The sequence below is a fragment of the Magnolia sinica genome, chromosome 6 (assembly GCF_029962835.1).
Source record: "Magnolia sinica isolate HGM2019 chromosome 6, MsV1, whole genome shotgun sequence".
In the NCBI taxonomy this organism is placed as follows: Eukaryota; Viridiplantae; Streptophyta; class Magnoliopsida; order Magnoliales; family Magnoliaceae; genus Magnolia; species Magnolia sinica.
In genome coordinates, this window is record NC_080578.1 from 5685115 (window position 1) to 5706280 (window position 21166).

At 42.0% G+C, this 21166-nt stretch overlaps 2 protein-coding genes across 4 annotated transcripts; one reads left to right on the top strand and one right to left on the bottom strand.

Annotated features, from left to right (window-relative positions):
- Positions 1-155: 155 nt before the first annotated feature.
- On the top strand, positions 156-5795 carry LOC131248049 (bax inhibitor 1-like). Its single transcript, XM_058248087.1, has 6 exons — positions 156-368; positions 967-1110; positions 1246-1337; positions 4757-4943; positions 5130-5285; positions 5431-5795. The coding sequence occupies exons 1-6, from the start codon at positions 252-254 to the stop codon at positions 5485-5487; spliced, it is 753 nt and encodes a 250-aa protein (XP_058104070.1). The 5' UTR covers positions 156-251; the 3' UTR covers positions 5488-5795.
- A 2671-nt stretch (positions 5796-8466) lies between these two features.
- Positions 8467-17126, bottom strand: LOC131248050 (uncharacterized). 3 transcript variants are annotated; one of them, XR_009172127.1, is made up of 4 exons: positions 14183-14509; positions 11782-13528; positions 11049-11433; positions 8467-10977 (listed from the first exon to the last, which is right to left on the bottom strand). XR_009172127.1 is itself a non-coding variant. In XM_058248089.1 (3 exons), the coding sequence occupies exons 2-3, from the start codon at positions 14476-14478 to the stop codon at positions 11809-11811; spliced, it is 2016 nt and encodes a 671-aa protein (XP_058104072.1). In that variant the 5' UTR covers positions 14479-14509; positions 17022-17126; the 3' UTR covers positions 11520-11808. The 3 variants fall into 3 exon arrangements, 1 of the variants encoding a protein (XP_058104072.1); XR_009172126.1 differs by having other exon boundaries at positions 11049-11437; XM_058248089.1 differs by lacking the exons at positions 8467-10977; positions 11049-11433 and adding an exon at positions 17022-17126 and having other exon boundaries at positions 11520-13528.
- Between the last annotated feature and the right edge of the window lie 4040 nt (positions 17127-21166).

The window sequence follows — 21166 nt, forward strand, 5'->3', positions numbered from 1 at the left end:
CCTTTAAAAACCAACGGGATCGATCCACAGAAAATAAAAGGGCGTGGTATTCTGGTAAATAATCAAGGAATGAGGGTTAAAAAGGAACTTGTAATATGCCCAGGAAACCACCGCGAAGGGGGCTATCTAGTCCCTATATATATACCCGTCCTTCGCTCTGTCCGTCTACGTTTTCAACTGTTTTGGGTTTTTTCACGCTTTTGCAGTCGTTGCGAATCTCCGAAATCTCCTTTCCCTCGTTTATCTCTAAGATGGAGTCCTTTTCCTCATTTTTTCAAGCGCAATCTTCTTCCGCCAGCGGCTGGAGCTCCGAATCTTTGAAGAATTTCAGGCAGATCTCTCCGGCCGTGCAGAACCATCTCAAACAGGTGTGTTTCTCTCGAAATCCCTAATTTTCCTCGCCGATCGGTTCTCTTCTGGCGATTTTCTTCCAGAATCCCTTCCATCTGGTTGCGATCTTAATTTTACCGGCAGATCGCCCCTTTTTTTTTTTTTTTGGGCGATTTCTAGCGCCAGATCCGTTTTATTCTCTGCAACCATGTTTCGCTTCCGTGTCTGGAAATCTTTTGTCATTTGTTATTTTTTCGCTCGATTCTTGCAATGATCTTTCGGTCTTTCTGTTGCCCTCTCATGTCGGTTGGCTGATTTGCTGGACTTTTGCTGCTTCTTTTTTTTTTTTTTTTTATTTCTCTTTCTTTTCTTAGCGGCTTGTTCTTTTTCACATGATCTTGCTTTCCATGGATGGATTCCGTCCTTTCTGATGATTTGTTTTGCCGGTTATGTGTAATTTATGGACGCCATTATTTTGGTAGAGAAAGGTTTGATCATCTTGTTGCAAAAATAATTTGTTTGAGCGCTGTTGTTTTGGATCGTGAAGCTTCCCAGAACCTTCGTTTTGCTGCGTTAGATATGGTTGTTCTTTGTGTATAGATTCTGATATTTAGGGTTTTTATTTTTGCTTTACAGGTTTATTTTACACTATGTTGTGCTCTGGTGGCTTCGGCAGTAGGAGCTTACTTGCACATCCTGTGGAACATCGGGGGGCTCCTCACAACCCTTGGGTGCATGGGAAGCATTATCTGGCTTCTGTCCTCGCCTGTGTATGAAGAGGTATTCTATTAGACTTCTTTCATCGTGTTTTCTCGGTTCTTCTCATTGTCTGTGTGTTTTTATTTTAAAATTTCTTTTCTTGTAATCTTGGACCTTTGAATTTATAATTTCTTTTTGAATTGTTATCTGGAACAGCAAAAGAGAGTTGGTCTTCTGATGGCAGCCTCTCTGTTTGAAGGGGCTTCTGTGGGTCCTTTGGTCGATTTCGTGATTAAGTTCGACCCAAGGTGAGCATGATTTCATTCGTTGCTTCATTTGCCTGTTGTTTCATCAATCTCAACCAATTTCCTTTGTTTGCTAATACAACTTATTCACTTGAAAGGAAAACAAATCAATTCTTATTGTTCCAGGAAGACTAGTGAATTTGTTGGACAAATGAAATTATGGCCAAATTGTTCATTTGACCGAATTTATGAGTATTGATGATCATGGGTTTGTTTTCCTTGTGTTAGCTTAGTACACCATGCCATATAATTCTTGTTTAGAGCAATGCCACATGACTCTTGCATGAGAATTAGTAGTACTATCCATGGCGCCTGTTGCAAACAACTGTTACACTACTCAGTAGGTTTTTGTATATATGCAACACTAGATTTTAATATTTAAGAGAGTGATTATAAAATTCTGAGTTCCTCTATTCCAGTTTCTCTAGCTTCTTTACTAATTCTTCGAGTCTACCTACCGTCATTAACCCTTTTGTTGGGTAATTTTGAGGTTCTGAACCATACTACAAAGGGTTCTCTCTTTTATGCCATGTTCGTGAAAAAGAAAAGTATTCCTTCAGCTTGTCATTTCTTGCATTCAATTATTAGTTCAAATGTAACTCCCTAGTGCGCCAGAAATGTGCCTGGTTCTTCCAGTCCACAACAACTTCTCAGCTACTGAAGGAATGTGTTGGCAATGATGTTGGGGCTGGCACACACATATGTTACTTCTTCTGGTCCTTGTAGTTGATGGAGATGCATTTTGTGCTCTCTTCTCCATCTGTTCTTGAGGCATCCTATAACCCATTAAATGCCTCTGTGATGCTGTTGGGCTTCTTGCCTTGGTTGCTTCTTGCCCTTCTGCTAGCACTGATTACTAGGTCTGGTTGAGTCCAGTTCTCGCATTACGTGCACCGATGCTTCTGTTCTCCTGATCAGTCCTTTCACATTTGAGGTCCGAGTAGGATGATGTTGTTTCAGATTTTATTATTGCGTGACTACATATTTTCTGGTGAGGGGAAGGAAAATACCAGCGTGGGGTTGGGTCCAATAGGGGGAAGGATTGATAATGCACTCATTTCCAAATATCTTTCTATACGACCATTTAGGTGGGAACTTAAGCCGATCTTCTGTATTGTCTGTATTACCCTCTCTCCTCGCCAACTGTTGCCTAAGTTGATGCCACAACAAATGGCGACAAAGTTGTGACAATGTGATTTGTCTTGTGTTTTGCCTATGCTTCTCCTGGAATGCAGTACTTGCATTTGCTACTTAAACACAACATAATAAATAAATAAATAAAAATAAATAAGAAGATATTATGGGAGGCCTTTTCTTGCTCAAGCAATTTGCTTGAAGGGCTTTTCCTTGACGATGTAAACTTCATATGTCTGCATGAATTGCCAGCTGCGAGACATTTTCTTGGACACATGCATAAAGTCATGCTGTCAATGGTGCTGTTGATTAAGGGATGTTTAGATTAAGTTGACACCTGGTAAATACCTTTAAAAGAGTAATCATTTCAATTACAGCCCTCTGACATGGTATGTCAGTGGACCTTTGACTTTTAAAGGTCTGTGTTTGGAAGAACTGCTTTTGATTAGACAGAAAGTGTGTTTGGGTGCATTCAAACCAAACGATAGACATCTCCACATATATGGGCCCCACCATGATGTATGTGTTTTACCCATGCTGTCCATCCATTTTGCCTGCTCGTTTTAGGGCATGAGACAAAAATTGAGGCAGATCTAAATCTCAGGTGGACCCCCCAGGTCATAGGAAAAAGTGGCCATCGAACACCCACCATTAAAAACTTCATGGAGGCCATAAAAGCTTTGGATCAAGTTGATATTTGTGTTTTCCCTTCATTCAGGTCTCTGTGACCTAATCAACAGTCCATCCATTTTGCCTGCTCGTTTTAGGGCATGAGACAAAATTTGAGGCAGATCCAAATCTCAGGTGGACCCCCCAGGTCATAGGAAAAAGTGGTCATCGAACGCCCACCATTAAAAACTTCATGGAGGCCATAAAAGCTTTGGATCAAGTTGATATTTGTGTTTTCCCTTCATTCAGGTCTCTGTGACCTAATCAACAGGTTGGATGGCAAATAAACATTACAGTGGGCCCTAGGAAGTTTTAATGGTGGGCATTCAATCACCACTGTTTCCTGTGGTGTGGTTCACCTGAGATTCAGATTTGCCTCATTTTTTGGGCTCCCATCTTTAAAATGAGCTGGTAAAATGATCTGACTGTGGATAATGATTAGTACCGAGTCTGTGAAGGAACCCATATTTCACTTGGGATAAGTTGTGAGATGTGCTGGAAATTTTCGATAATTCGAATGGTGGAATACTGCCTTTATCCAGAGTGGTTAATGTAATTAAAACCATGAAAATACATGTAATTACCATGCTGTAAGTTAATCCAAACAGGCCTGAACTCTTTGATAATTAATATTGAGCTGTTGATTAACTCTTTGTTATTATTAATAAAATTAATTATCCGATAGGTTTGGGCGAATGGTCTTCACCATAGGTTTGCTCCCTATAGGTGAGGGTTCGATTCCCCTCCTTGGCTTTACCCGATACACATGGTTATGGGTGATTGCCTGTATCCGCAGGGATTAGTCTCACTTCAAAAAAGAGGTGGGGACACCCTGTGTCTTCAAAATAAAATTAAAAAATAAAAAAAATCAATTATCAAAAAATTATTATCAAAAAAAGAGGTGTGGGCACCTAATGACTCGATCCGGCTAGCTCGACTCGTCCGACTCGTTCCGATCCTACTTTACCCAAACCGAATGGGTGAGTCGGTCTGAACCGAGTAGGCTTTGCGCAATCTGAACTCAATCCGAGTTGAGTTCAAGTTACCTAGTAACTCGACCCAACTTGACCCGAAACTCAATCTGGTTAGACTCGACTCCATTAGAAACCCGACTCTCTAACCTTACTCGCCGCACCCTACGTCCCTACCCCGACCCGATCCCAAAATCTCTCTCTCCCTCCCTCATCCTCCTCATCTTCCAAGCCTGGCAACCACCCACCACCACCACCACCCTCCTCCTCCTCCTCCCCTCTCTCCTCTCTCTTCTCTCCACTCTCTCGGTATCTCCCTCCCTCTTCTCTCAATCTGACTCGGTGCCAACTCGACCTGACTTGGTACTTTTGACCGGATCGGACTCGGTCCGGATCAGTCCAAGCCAGACGGGACTTGGATTGAGTCAAGCATGTTGGACTCGGTATCGAGTTGGATCGAGTTCGGGTCAGGCCTATTTCAATACCGGATCGAGTCGAGTCAGCCCTAACTCGGTCCGACTCGACTCAACGCCCAGCTCTAGATCTATCGATGGTGTCTTAGACGTTGGGATTTGATGAGTGGCCCTGGATGCCACGTCATTAGAAAAATCTAACATTAATTGTCTTTGTTTTGTTCTGAAATTGCAGCATCCTTGTGAGTGCATTTGTGGGGACAGCTGTGGCTTTTGGATGTTTCTCAGCAGCGGCTGCTGTGGCGAGGCGCCGGGAGTACCTTTACCTTGGAGGACTACTCTCTTCTGGTGTTTCAATCCTCTTGTGGCTGCACTTTGCTTCCTCCATTTTTGGTGGTTCCACAGCCATGTTCAAGTTTGAGGTGAGAATATCCAATCTCAATTCAAACCACTTGATTGCGCAAATTTTGAAGAATTTGTATCATATGTTTAGAACTTATCCATGGTCAAATACCACGTATCCCTATTCTATTTCCCGTTTCCATAGTATATGCTGGGGCTGATAAGTCTGAACCTCTCTCTCTCTCTCTCTGTTTTCAAAATTGCAGCTTTATTTCGGGCTATTGGTATTCCTGGGGTACATGGTGGTGGACACCCAGGAGATCATCGAGAAGGCCCACCTTGGTGATATGGACTATGTGAAGCATGCCTTGACCCTATTCACTGACTTTGTTGCTGTCTTTGTCCGGATCCTCATCATCATGGTGAGTTTTCCATATTAAACATTCTTGTTGTTATCGTTATGTGATTGTTTTGAGTAGGCACATCGAATTAAAGGCAATATATAATTTATGGGAACTTGGGTAGTTTAAAAGCTTTAATATTTATTTATATCTTTTGTCAATGCAGACAAAGAATGCAGTGGACAAGTCTGAGAAGGAGAAGAAGAAAAGAAGGAACTGTTGAGTTCCGCTGCATCCTATCTCTATATATAGGATAGGACACATGTTACCCAATTGTTTCTTGTTAGGCCTTGCCTTTCCCCTTCACAAGTAGAGAACCTTGTTACATTTTGCCAAAAGAAGTGTTTGAATACTGTTTGATTACATATAGGATTCTCTATCAGCATACTGTTTGATTACATAGGATTCTCTATCAGCATGCATGCGGGATTATGTGGTGTCTATTCAGTTCAAACCCCGGATGGGATGTAAATTTCAGTGACACTTTTGTAACTCGTTTGTACAAGTGTTGGTGGTGGGTTCCCTTCCAAATTTCCCTTGGGTATATATATATATATATATATATATATATGCGCTAAGGATTTCATGCAGTCTGCTATAGTGTGCCCTGCACGCAAGAAATAAGGTTTGAGAGTATTGTTGTATTATGTCGATACTATATGGTTTTCTCGGAGTGGGTGATTGGGTCAGTGTGGGCCAGAAATGGGATGATAAGACCTGGTTGTGGTGGTGAATGATATGTGGTGCACCAAGACCAGTTTTCAATCCTTGCTGGTAACATGTCCAAGTGGTCCGTCGTTTAACAGCAATCCCCTGGAAATAGAGGAATGATAGCAATGGATGAATTGAACGCAGTGGCAGTGTGGTGGTTGATAATGATACGCTAGCACCACCCATGGTTTACCCGTGGCCTGCGTTCATGTACTGCAGATAGGCCAGATTGGTTTGACAGTAGTCTTGTGGATATTCACGGAGACTAGATTGGATGAGCACAGACCACGAAAATAATCAAAATTATGGTAGCTTGAAGAGTACGTGGGTGCAACATTTCTACGCGACTCGCACTTAATTTTTCTTTATAAATATGATGATGCTGGGCGCTTATTAGTGCCTGCGTATCTGCCAGCACTAACCGCACCATGCTGGCTTTCCAGTTGGACTGGTGTTGGGAGACAATTCTGTTGGGGGACCTTATCATAAAGCTCAATGGTCGAGCTATGACCCTATTGCGCTGCAAGGTGGTGGTGCTGAGGTAACCGTTGATTTCATGCCGTACCACGGCCCTAATGCCTCGAGAACAGTTCACTTCTGACTCGAATTTTCAGTTCCACAAACCCAGGTCAGGTTGCATCACCTTGTATCAGACTATTTCGGGTTTAATCTGAGTCAGCCGATAGAGCTGCATTGTTTATGGATGATAGGTAACTTGTGGAGTCTTTCAACGGCAACAAGATTTTTTTAGGGATGAAACGTTGACAATCATCTTTTGACAGTCCAAACTCCCCCTTGCCCGAAAGTCAAATGCATGTGGTGCCATTTATAGATTGTTGTGCATCCTGAATCTAGGCACTCCAATCCACATTAAAAACAACAAAAACATAATAAATTCACAATAAAATCAACGGAAGAAGAGTAACTTTGAGATCATTATACAACTCAAAGCAAATCACAATAGTCAGGATTCTCTCCATGCAAAATAGGTAATGGAACAAGTTTGGACAATGGATTTAATCCAAAATATCATTAGCTTCCTGTGGACATCATTGAGGCAGCGAGAGAAGTAAAAGCACCTTGTATCGGTCTTAAGTTTTCAGTTCACCCATTGAGCTCTCATCTGCATGAACCTTGGAGATGCCCATCTGGGATATTTTTGGGACATGGTCCATTCACAGTGGGATGCAAAATCCCCCCATGGTCTGGATTACCAGACCACGATATCCCTCCAATATCGGCAAAAAATTCCAGAGGATTAATGCAAGATGCAATATGGATTTCCTGCTTAGTATACTGTTATCCAATTCAATTCCATTCCATTCCTCTACAGTCCCCCGTGTTCAGCTCTCATGACCACACTGATAAATCTCGTTCTCACTAATTTCTCTGAAGATTTGTCAGATTTTGAGTTTTTCCCATGATATTGCTGGGACAAGTTTGCTTTTATATATATATATATATATATATAAAAGAAAAGGTACTATGCGCTCGACCTCACGAGTCCGTCCCATGAGGTCGAGCTGTGTGGGCCCCACCATGATGCGTTTCTAACATCTAACCCATCAGTCAGATGCACCATTCCATCGTGGGCCTATGTCTCAAAAATCAAGTCAATCCGTGACTTTTGTGGGCCACACCACATACAGAAGTGGGGAGGGGCCATGCACTGTTAAAACATTCATAATCAGTTTTTTGGGTCCACCGAGATGTGGTTTGCAAATCCAGCCCATCCATTATGTGTGTTACACTTGCATGAGGGTTCAGACCAAGTTTCAGCAGCATTCAAAACTCAGGTGGGCCCCACCAAGTGCTTTTATATGTTTTAACAGTGTTTCACATGATTTTAGATGGTATGGCCCACCTGAGTTCCGTATACGGCTGATTTTTGGATATCCCATAGTTTAGAGGGTACCCATCAAATGCACGGTGTTGATGGTCGACACGCATCACGGTGGGGCCCACACAGCTCGACCTCACGGGAGCTAATCGTGAGGTCGAGCGCATAGTACCTTTTCCCTATATATATATGTCATGGGCACAAAATCTGAACGGTCCATGTGATGTGGCACCCCATGAAACCCTTAGGCCCAACTTTCAACCTGATCAAAAACTCTTATGGGCCATAATAAAAAAGGGCAAATCAAGGGAGGAAACTGTTTCCTTTTGCCATGGCCAACCAAAGTTTTGGATCAGGGTAAAAGTTAGGCCCTGGGGATTTCATGGGGTGAAGCATCATGTGGACCGTTCAGATTTTGTGGTCATATCACTATATAATGAGTAACACATTTTTTAATAGTTAAAATCTGCCAGTATTTTTAAAATAGAATGGTAAGATCATGATAATATTGTGATAATATTGTCTAGCATAATTTTGCGAATATCTCATAAATTTTGCTACACTACTTATGACAGAACTGTTAGTAGGCATGTCCCGTGATAGTAGACCCTTGATTCATATGAAGCCACCTCTTCATCCAAACTTGCAGACTTTTTGTTTTTTGTTTTTCTTCCAGAACCAATAAAAGATGCTTTGTAAGAATTGGCGTCCAAGAGCCAGAAAAGTTTCAGTTTGAATCAGAAAAAGCATAAGTTGTGGACTGTTGTGATAGGATTGGCAGTTAAATAGTTTGGACCCAAACAACTAGGCGGAGTCCAAGAGAGGAAGAGATGGACGACTTGGTTAGGCTTCGGAAGCACCTTGCCGTGGCATAAGTATCTGGGCGAATAGATGGATATAATCTAAAAGAGCCACAAAATCGTCAACTTCCTCGTCATGAAGAAATTGCTTACAAGGGGATTCCCAAACTATCACCACCAATGTGGGATGAGCAATCCGCCACCACTATAGAAGGATTTGGAGCCAAGCGGAATATGCTAGGGAACTCAACATTCAAAGAAGAGGTCCCCACAGACGGATCTTCTCAAAACCAGATTTACACACCATTCCCCAACAAGAAACCATTCCCTTCCAAAAAAGGGGACTACATGGAAGAAACTCCTCTCCACAAGGCTGATGCTCTATATGCTAATGAGTCCCTTGTCCACCAACCCCCATCCGAGCATCATATTTACTTCTAACTACATCTTTTCAAAGTGCCCCTTCTTCCTTCCCAAACCTCCAAAGTCACTTTCTACGCAAATACAACATTCATGGATTTTAGATCCTGCTAGCTCCTCCCTTTTCATAGGATTTGCAAGCCTTGTCCCAACTCACTAGAGATGGAATTTCTTCTCATCTTCCGCCCCATGCCATAAGAAATCCCATCGAAGCTTCTTAAGCTTGGAAAGCACCCAAACTGGACATTTAAAGAGTGCATAAAGTAGAGGGGAAGGTTAAATAAGGCTCGCTTTAATAAGCGTGCTAGGGCCACCAAGCCAAAGATATCAACTTTTCTATCTCGCAAGCCTCCTCTCGAACCTCTCCACCACCACTTTTTATCCTAAAGGCGTTTAGATGATTTTCCCATAGAAAGAGCAACCCCACAAACAAAGCCAGGAGCACTCTAGTTGCACACCCAAAAAACATCAGCTAACCGCTCTACCTCATCCACCTCCATCCGCACCCCATACATCTTGCTCTTAGCAATATTAACTGTGGGCCTGAAACCACCTTGAACCACTGGGACTATAGTTCTGAACTTGTCTGCCATTTCAGGAGTCACATCACAAAATAAGAGGGCATCGTCTGCAAATTGCAAGTAAGAAATGAGAGAAGGCAGCCTCTCCACTCTGAACCCACTAATGAAGTCCTCCTCCTGTCCCTTAGCAAGCATTCTCCCCATCGCCTCGACCACCATAAGAAAAAGACATGGAGATGAGAGGGTCCCTTGATGAAAGTCCTTAGAGCCTTTAAAAAAGCCTTTTGGGGAGCCACTAAGAATAACCGAGAAGTGCCGCTCCCACATACTCCTGTATCCACTTCCTCCATTTCATCCCACACCCCATCCAAAGTATCATATAATCAAGAAAACTCCATTCCATGTGATCTTCAGCTTTCTCAATATCCAACTTGCATACGATTCCTTTAGCTCCCCCTCAATGCCTAGAGTCGAGGCACTCATGTACAATTCTCATGTTTAGTTTATCTTGGTAAAATCATAACGAGGGCGCTTTTACATCACTTCGATGTCAAATCTTCGAAAAAAATATACTGATGTGCGTGTTTGGACAGGAGACATTGCAATGCAATGTAAAATTGTAATGATTATGAATTACAATACCTGTCTCCTAATACATTTGCATTTGATCACCAAATCACCTACTTAAACAATCATGCTAGTTTGGTAAATGATGGCACTTTTACAGTACATTACTGATGTAATTCCCAATCCAAACAGGCCCTAAATATTTGTAACTATTTAAATATATTTAATTTAATTATTAAATAACGGGTCGAGTGGAGTGAATACTAGATCAAGCCTTTGAGTGGACTGAGTTAGAGATTAAGTCAATTTTCCTGGTTTGTAAACTTGCTCCCAGCTACTGGGATGAATCAACTGAATTTCTTTTGAACTCAGAATCTGAAATTTCTCAATTAAATAGCTGCTACGACTAGGCACATATCAAGTCATGAGTAATTCCACTTCACTTGTGTTCTCCAAAACATATTGTGTGAGGATCTGCCACCATTTAATAAGACATTCCAAAACAATTTTCTCCTTCACTTATCTCCAAACATAGGTATATTTAACAGAATGCTTCCCACCATACTTTCATGCAAAGGAGTTATGTTGGACACACTGTTATTCCCATCATCGATCCAAACAGTCTGGTGCCTCCAACCAACTATTCATGTCACCACGACAAAGAATCGCACTCAATGGTTTGAGAATCGGATAACCCACATAGGTTATTGCATAAAAATTCTAATCACTAAATAGACAATCCATCTTAGGGAACCTGCCAACCCACCTTGAATTTCTTATATCTCTCAAGAATTTCTTTGAGCCAACAGACCTAGCCATCCATTTGCTGGCCTTGAATTTAGATAGTTATAGAACTGCCTTTGTAATTCAGACCATCTGATCAGTGACATTTCCGTGGGTCATCAAGAGTGGATGGATGGTCCACTGCCTTTGTTATTCAGACCATCTGATCAGTGACATTTTCGTGGGTCATCAAGAGTGGATGGATGGTCCACTGCCTGTATACAATTAGACTATTCTAGAAAAGAGCATACAAGCATTTTTGTAGATTCCTACAACTGTCACCTCATGAATCCCTGATCTACCAAAAATAACAAGATTATAGAAGCTAAAAATATGGCATTGCCACATAAAAAATAATAAAGCTATGGCCCATTCAAGGTAAAATTGACAGAAAACAGTTCAGAAACTTCACATGTGGCAGACAAAGTAGAACTCAGATTTTTACTCCCAAAAGGTTTTATCATTGTATAACCAACCTGGGCGAAAGATGAAGCATCTGTTTCGTTACATATCCACAACAAGGAGCTCTGTCTACAAAATAAGCAATAGAACAACCTCCAACAATGATCAGTGTGTTCAGCATCCAATAATATCAACTAGAAAAGAAACCATGAATGGTAATGGATGCTCTCATAGGCCTAGCAATGTTTTTTATTTTATTTTATTTTGTGGTCAATTTTAGGCCTGGCAAACGGCCAGGCTGGCCCTATCAAAATCAAATTTCAAATAGACATGGCCTGACAGGCATGCCAGATGGTACAAAAATGGGGCCAAACTCAAGTCCAGGCCCAACCATTGCCACTCCTAGATGTTCATGCTTGTAAGAACAAAAAGTCTACAAAACACCTGTGTGTCAGATCACTAAGATATCTTACATGGAAGAAATTTATCAGTCGCTTGAACTAGTAGTAGATTGAGAGTGCGTGCCGCCTTTTACTGGAATTGGTAGATCTCTTGCTGGGAACATGGCCATACTCTTTTCCATAATTATCATCGGACGATGAGGAGTCTTCAGACGAGCTAGAGGGAGACGTCTCCCCATACTTCCTTTTCCCCCTCTTCCTTTCTTTGTGACTTCTATGGTGCTTTCTGTTATTCTTCCTCCTATGCCTTCTTAGTTTCCCGTCTTTGCCATGCTCGTCATCTTCTTCAGAGTCTTCTCTTCTATGCCTTCTGTGGCTCTTTCTCCTATGTTTTTTTCTCCTTTCCCTTGAACTTGACCTCTTTTTGGATCTTTCTTGTGGATATATGCACACAGTTGGACTCCCCATAGCCGGTTCAGCATCTTTCCTTGCAGACCCATCTGTCAGCATTGCAGGAGTTCGAGTATCATATTCATGATCATGGTTAATCTCATCGGGGCTGTTAGGTAACATGCAATTCCCATGAATATTTTCATTGGATTTCAACAGAGGATGGGCCACGTGTCCCCCAGAAACATTGGGCTGTTCTTCAAATATTTTGACCCCATGACTGGTGGCCTGTTGTTTGGTTCGTATGTTGCAATCATTCACAGCATCCTCTGCAGTAATCACATCTTCTGAACAATTCTTGCAATCAATCTCTGACTTCATACTTCTTTCATTTGTCACTGTATCAAGGGAACAAGGCGACTCTTCTTCCTTGCTACTGATTACTTTTGGTGGCAGCTTATGTTCAGAACCATTCTTCAATTTCAAGTTCCAACCTGCATGTACCTTGCTTGGATATTTGTCTTTGGTTACACGTTTATCAGAAAACGTGTGTGCTTTGTTGTTCCGGCCTCTATGATCAGAATGAGAATATTCAGGAGAAGAGAAATGGCCTTTGGGGTTCACATGATCTTGGCTGCGTCTTCTAACTACCATGGATTCAGAACTGGTAGAACTAGAACGATCTCCATCGGCAAAGGCAATCTCACTAGTGCCAGCTTTTTCTGATCTTTGTTCTAATTTAGTTTTCTTTATAGAATAATCCATAGAAGTAAATTCTGATCTACAAGAAGGATTTGAATGGCTGCTCTGCATTGATTGTTCTTCAGAAGGGCTAGCTTCTTTTACCTGATGCTTGAGACCAACTCCAGATGCATTATTGTTTTTGCTTCTGTTTCCATCATCATCACTGTGGCTCTGACTATTTGCAGAGAGACTCCTAGATGTTGGTTTTCTTGGACTTCTAGTCCTGGAACGCTGAGGACTTGAACTAATGCTACAGTGATTGATGGGATTTCTAGACATGCTATGCTCATTCAAGCTTCTGTCAGGTGTCCTGCGATCTGATTCAGGAGAAGGGGGTCTAACATGCCGGGGACTGGGAAAACATGGCTCATGATGGTACCTCTGTGACAGGGATCTAGATGTAGATCTCCTCCTGCTCCGGCTTGTACTCCTACGGCCATATGCATGATGTCTGCCACGTGAGCGATCAGCATCTCTTCTATAACTAGATCTAGAATAGTCCATGCCATCATTGTAACCACGGCTGTAATATCTGGGATTCCTAAGACTCCTGTAATTTCTGCGATCCCTTGGTGAATACTGTTCACATTCATTGCGGCCATTCCTGTACCTAATAGGAGATGCTGACTTTGATTTGGAAGAGTGAGAAGGAGATGGAGACCGGGAATGGGATACTGACTTTTCCCTGCAAGAGGAAATATCAAAGAGATATGAATATATAGAGAAATTTACATGAAACAAGTGATCAAAATGGTCATGACAGAAAAGACAAATAATAGCTAAGAGCAAAATTCAAATAGGAACATGCAACATGTGTCCCATCACCATAAGCTCAGCAATGGCATGCATGCACACAAGTGTGCACAAATGCACGCATATGGATTGTGCTAGCCAAACTCACCCCAAAGCTTGTGCCATGCTGTCCTTAAGAGGGCATTTTGGTCATGCATAGACCAAGTGCCCTTTAAAATGGCCAACTCCAATGCAAAAGCCTTGCTAGGGAGCCTCATATGGATGTCTATGGCGAAAATTTGTCTACACCAAATGTGCACCGCAAATCGGTGAAAACGTATCTCCAACCATCCACAAATAGTGGGTGGGAATCTTAACATACATTTCAAAATAAAGTTTTGCAAAGTTGGATTTGAAAAATTGGTTATATTCCTGCAGGTATTTAAAATTTTAAATGGTGAGAGGTAAGGGGCCCATTAACCTTGGTGAACCAACAACACAGTAGTCGTGACCCATATTTATGTATGTGAATATATATCCAAGAAGAAATGTAATTTCAATGATTTGATCATTCTTCATGGGAGTTAGGAATCCCAGGGCAAATTACCTTTTGGAGCTAGGTTCCTCAATTTTCTCTTTCAGCGCATCGCCTGTCTCTCCCTTCAGAAGCCTGCTAATTTCAGCAGCACGAGCTGCAGCCTGTTCAGTTGCTGCTTTGATGCTAACTGCTTGTGCAACTGCCTGTTGTTGAGCCAACAGCTGCTGACTTGCTAACGACTGCTGAAAATGGTATTGCTGCAAAGCTATAGCGTAATTGACAGCTCCTCCAGCTCCCAACAAAGGTTCAGTTGACATATTTGTTGTTTGAGAATCAGGTTTACGTGCCCCATCGCTTGTATTCATAGTGAATTTTAATAATCCAATTCCATAAATCCTGTCGTAGAAAAGCATTAAAGTCACTGAATGGTTCAATAAACCATGATTCGTTCTGGTAGATCAACCACAATAATAAGAGAGATACACTGATTCTCTGGCAGAGGATGACTACTCATATAAATGCACACACAAACATGGTACACTCGGCATAAATGTACATCAATCAGAACCTTCCAAAGGGTGGGGCCCACTTTAGATGGGGCAAAGTGCAAAATGAGATTTATTAGACGATCCTAACGTTCTAAGGACAACTGTTTGTTGAATTTGGATGTTGACTCTTTTCTTTTGAACCACTCATTAGGCCATCAACCAGATGGTTGGCATCACCTTCTTATTGCAAATTTTTTTATTACACAGTTTGCAATGGACCAAACAATTTGGATGATCTAGATTGGCATGCATATGAATGGATTGCCATTACTCCACCAGCATACCAAACAACTCCAACAGTAAAGCCAAACAGCTTTATTTGTCAATAATGGAAAGAAAAGAAGGCCGGAGAACTAGAGACGGCTCCAACAAATAGGGGAACATTGTTTGGGATTGAAGGGCCCGAGTATGAGAGGAAGGCCTGAAAGGACTCAGATCGAGTTCGTGAGAAGGGATATGAAGGCTTGTTCACTTACAAGGTAAGGGGAAACAGGATTCATATACCTGACCACAAATAGCTGGACAAGTCTATGATGATGACAACTATATCGGTATACGCATGTGTGTGCATAAACTTGTATGTGTACCTATAATTTCTCCTAAACGTAGGGCACCCTACTCATAAGCTTTACAATCGACCAAGTGCCCTGTAGCATGGCCGGCAAAAGGCTATTCTATCTGTTATGTTCTCAAGTTGAATTTTACTGCATTCCTAGCAAATTAAAATCACATTTAACTGCCTTCTTTTTGTGTATTAGAGGTTAGATAACCCACTTTAAAACCTGTATCAAATAGGCAAAAAAACAAGCAATGGTCCAATTTTTATTTTTTTTAATTTTAATTTTATTTTAAATTTTTTTTTCTGAAAGGTAGTGTTAAACTTCCCCAAATTGGTAAGCTGGACTCTGACCCGATAACTTAACGTTGAAAACAGAAAAAAGAAGTCATGTCCTTTTACAAGGTTGTCCATGGCCATTGACCCTATCCGCCATATACTTGGGCCCCATAACCCCACTGGCGTTGCCATATGCACTGTGAGTGTGGCCATGTGTATGGATATCCATACCGTCTACCTGCAGAACCCACTGTGAGCATGCCATGACCCAAAAATTTCACATGTTAGAAAAACCTAACCACCTACCTATAAACTTGTGCTTGATCAATGGGGACAATTGCCCATTTTCATCTTAGCCATCAATTTGAACAGCACAGTCAATGGCTAAGATGTCCTATAAACAATAAGGCCCAACATCACCATACACATGCCATGTATACATTGAGACAACAAAATTGACAGTTTTCCATCAGCCAAAAATAAAGGTTACAATGAAAATTGAAGGCCATTTTTGGTTACCCATAAAGTTCTATTTGGATAGCCCTGTCCAAATAGTGGCACATATACATGGTTTATCAACTACCATCGGCACCAATTCCTATAAAACAAAGATGTAAAGGATTGTCAAATTCCAACTATAAAAAATAAACTGAACGTAGCCATCCCCTTGGACAAGGCAATCTAGATAAGTAGTTGGTTTTGGCCTTTATTCTATAAGGTACACGGATGAGCAGCTGTTTGCATACACACGTGGCAATTGTGACACGCGTGCCAATATACCGTAAGTGAGACTGTTGATCTTCAAGCGCCCCGTATGTGCCACATCTCACCTTCAAGCAACCCCCATCTGCCGCATGTGCCAATGCCCACATGCACATGTGCCATATGTGCCAGCATACATCTTCAAGCACCCACATGTGCCACAAGTGCCACTATCAATCTACAAGCGCCCCACTTGTCCACATGTGTCAATGTGCCAAATATTTACAAAAGCTGCATATGCTTCTCGATCCATCCTTATCCCAGGTGGTCCCATACAGCAGAATAATCTATCAATACAAGCCTAAAAAGACAGGCCTTTTCTGCACAGATATGTTCAGAATAGCCTATCCGAACATAGCTTTGATTGTAACCTAAACGGCCCTAAGGCTTTGTTTGGATGTACAATCGACTCCGCTTGCGATAACTTCAGTGTCAATGGAATGAACATGAGAAATCAAAATATTTTCTGATTGAAAAGAAATACTTATGATAAAATACTGAGAATCAAAGAAAAAAGCATCAATGTAATGCTGAAAAACACGGAACTCTCAAATCTAAGGTTTCTGTTAGTTCTTATTACGATTCGAATTCCATGAATTTCGAATCTAGGGTTTGCTTAATATGTTGAGATGCGATTCGAACAGCGATAGCATTCTCTGGAGATGGGGCATCAATTTCTAGGAATTTACAAGATTAATTGCGAAATCAAAAGGAAAATTTTAAGAAACCGAAAGGAAAAGTAGAAATTCGGAGAGAAACCAACCTGAGAATCACTTCCAAGCCTGCGCAGATGAGAGAGGCAGTACAAGAGGATTTGAGGGAAAGCAGGTTGGGCCACGGGTCTTATATCTACAAGGGCAGTTCGGTCATTTTGTCTGTGTCTATGTCCCACGTGCAAGTTGACACGGGACGCGGATTTCCAGCAAAAGCTTTTCGCAGGAAGTTCCTGCCTGGAATGCTATGTGGGGCCACTGTGATGTTTGTGATAAATCAACTCCGTCCATCCGTTTTCCGACCTCATTTTAATACATGAGACCGAAAATGAAGTGGATCGAAAAATCAAGTGGCCCGTAAGAGAGGGAAAACTGAGGAAAGAGTTTACTACTGTTGAAACCTTCTTGGACTCCACCTTGATGTTTATATGCCATCCCAACCGTTTATAAGGATATTCCCACTAAGATGACGTGAAAACACAAAAACTTAACACGATACGAAACTTTTGTGGGCTTAAAAATGTTTCAATAGTGGTGACTGAATCCCCACTGTTTTCTCTCGTGAGTCCCACTTTAAGTTTTGGATCCACCTCATTTTCGGTATCATGTACTAAAAGAATCTCGGATAACGGATGGACGGAGTGGATTTATCACAAACATCCAGATAGGCCCCACCTAGCATCCCAGCGCACGTATTTCTTGCGAAAGGCCATCCGTGTACGTTGAGACGTGCGTGAGAGGGAACGGTCGTGGATTGCCTATAGACGGTTACAGTAGCGAGGTGGCCATTGGAGAGTGTTCTTTGGGCCCACCATGATATATTTGTTTTATCCACCCGATTTATAGTTTTTTTTTTTTTCCATATTATTTTAAGATATGAGCCCAAAATCAGACAGATCTAAATATGAACTGGGCCACGGCACAAGAAAACAGTGGTAATCCAGGGCCCATCATTAAACAAAATTAATGCCCACCGTGATATTTATTTGCTATGTAGATTAGATCAGACAAACCTATATGAACGGAAAATAATTTATTTGCCATCCGACCTATTGATTAGGTTACACGGTCGGGATAAAGGGAAAACACAGATATCAGCTTCATCAAAAACTTTTACTGTTCAGTGAAGATTTTAACCGTGTTTGTTCAGTCAACCAATGTTTTTTGTGGTTTGGCTAGATCTGATTCACTTTTGGGCTCATGACTTAAAATGATAAGGCAAAAATAAATGGATGGTGTGGATAAAACACATTCGTCATGGTGAGGCTCGCAGACAGCCTTAAGTGGCAATCCGGGTCCCATCCGCACATCTCGATATCTTTGGTCAATCTATCTAACTGTCAACCTTTCTTTCACAGCTGGGGCTTTCCTCACGAGTGGAACGGCCTGATAATGATACAAGAGCATGGTCTCTGGTGTCCCTAATTAATGAACGGTAAAGATCTGTGGCATGGATGTGCTCCATGCACTGCCGGGACGCGTGCCGAGAGCTTTAGGGCCTGTTTGGGAGCGTGGATTTGGAACCCCCTGGATTCGCAACCCCCAGGATTGGAAACCCCCTGGATTGGCAATCCTCTTGGTGTGTTTGGTACCCTTGAGTGTGAATCAACTTTAATTCAAAAATACCTATACATGGTATATTCACGGGGGTTTGAATTTAATTACTAAATCAACTTTAATATCCCCGATTAGTGAGATATATAATTTTTGACACTATGGTTGTGATAAGCCCGTTAAAATATATGTTTTGCCTAAAAGTGATGAAATTCCAAGTCTCAGATGGACCGCAAGCACAAGATCATGTCTGAGTGACTAACCAACGATTTTTAATCGTTGATTGATATGGACAATGTTTGGACGGTGCTGGACAATATTTGGACAGTGCTGATCTACATGAACAATGTTTGGACGGTGCTGATCATCGTTAGTGGGCCATGTGCCTAGTAGAATGATAGTGTACAGTGACATACATTTATACCTGCAACTATTCAAATGATTTTAGGTGTAATCCAAGCTCTCACCTTGGATTACAAACCCCCTCAAAGAGGGGATTGAAAACCCCCTGGATTGGCAATCCCCAGTTGCTTTATGCTGCCAAACAACCCTGGGGATTTGAAACCCCCTCTAATCCCCTCCAATCCAAGGTGCCAAACGACCCCTTAGGAATTTGGATGCCGACATTGACATCCACGCATAAGGGCCGTGAATCTCGAAAGTCCCCGCACGACCGATTCGGATTAGGTACCGATAGATATTTTCAGATGGCATACTGATATTTCAGATACGGCCACGACAGATAATATTTGAAAGTTGTTCGGTGAGATCTTTGAAGCAATCGCAGGATTAGTGATGCGGTCACTGCTACGCGGGCCCACCATTATGTATGTGTTTCATTCATGCAATCCAGTCATTTTTCTATATCATTTTATGACACAAAAAATGAGGCAGTTCCACATCTTAAGTGGACCACACAAGAAACAATGCTCATTGATTACACACTATTAAAACTTTTTAAAGGCCATGGAAGTTTTAAATGAAGCTGATTTTTTATTTTTCCTTCATCATTCAGGTTTGTATATCAATAGGTTAGTCGTTAAATAATCAGTGGAATGGGCTTTAAAAGTTTTTTAATGGTAGATTTTCCATTACTACTTTTTCCTGTGTTGTCTACAGGAGATTCAGATCTATTTCATTTTTATGGAGTCCTAAAATAATTTGAAAAAAACGGACTAGAGTGGATATAACACATGCATGATGGTGGAGCTCACGCTACTGGCTGCAACGTTGACCAAACCTTATCCCTTTCGGACGTGCTTTACATGGGTCATCAGCCTACTGTCCAATCAAACTTAGCAACTTTTTGCTTGTGCCAACCTGGCAAAGGCAGCACTCAATTCCCATATGACACTGAATGCATGGGAGACGACCGTACACCATTTGTACCAGCCACCTTAGAAGCCACTGAAAGATCAAGCTAACCCAAGTCTGAGATGGACCATACTAGAGGGAAAACTGGGGATTGAAAGCTCCCATTGAAAACTTCCTGGCCCCTCCCATGTCTTGGATCATGCTACTATTTGCTCTTCCTTTGATATCGGTGGAATCATAAGGGGTTGGACGGCGTATAAACACGACCGTGGTTAGGAGGTTTCAGTGGTGTGTGTTCCCATCTCCACTATTTCCTATGGTGTGGCTCACTCGAATGTTGGATTCTCATAATTTTGAGGCCCTCATCCTAATATATACTGGCACAAGTGATGGACGGAGTGGATGTGTCAACAAACATCATGCTGAGCCCATAGCTTTTTGTCTAACGAGCTTTGGAAATTCGCGTCCATATTTAACGAGGCGTTCACACGTGTAACTTCACATCAGTGTGAGGAAAATATGAGTATCTTAACATTGGGTCCCACCATGTAAATCCAAATTTCAAATCTTTGAATGTGGATCTTTGGTCATATATCTACCGTCCACCTTTCTCATACAGCTGTGGCTCACCTCAAGGGTGGACTGGCCTGGCTATCGGGACAGAGCATGGTCACTGTTGTCACTACATAATGAGCGGCTCGGATCTATCACAGGCATGCGGCAATGCAGTTTCAGTGCAATGAGGACCATTTGGCGGGATGCGTGATGGGAGGTTTTGCATGCCCACATTCACATCTACAACCAAGCACCCACAGATGCCAAAGTCGCAAGCAGGAGGCCATCTCATCCGTGCACAAGGTGGGCCTTGCCAACTTTAACGGTGGGCCCAGAACAATAAGCCCTGTCTAAAGAAAATAAAAAAAGAAAGTTGGCCCCGGGCAGACTCAGCCTGGCGCCGAAATGGATCAAATCCCTCATCCCATGAAGAATGTTTTTAATCCATCCGATTGATTAGGTGGGCCACACATGCACATAGAAATAGACGTTTAAGAAACAAAAACCGATGGTCTAGATGAAAGATTCGTGTGTTGCCTAACCACTGATTGGATCTGCATATTCATAGGTTAGAACACGTCCACGTGAAATCGTGCCTAGCCAGGCTAGGCCAGGCTGACTCAAGTTAAAATGGCCCAAGCCCAAGCCAGGCCTTAAAATCCACGTGAAATCGTGCCTAGCCAGGTTGATTTATAGACCAATGAACTCCAGGCCTGTCAAAGACTGTCATTGCTTGATCTGAAATCCAGGCCTGACCCCAACCGTTTACTAA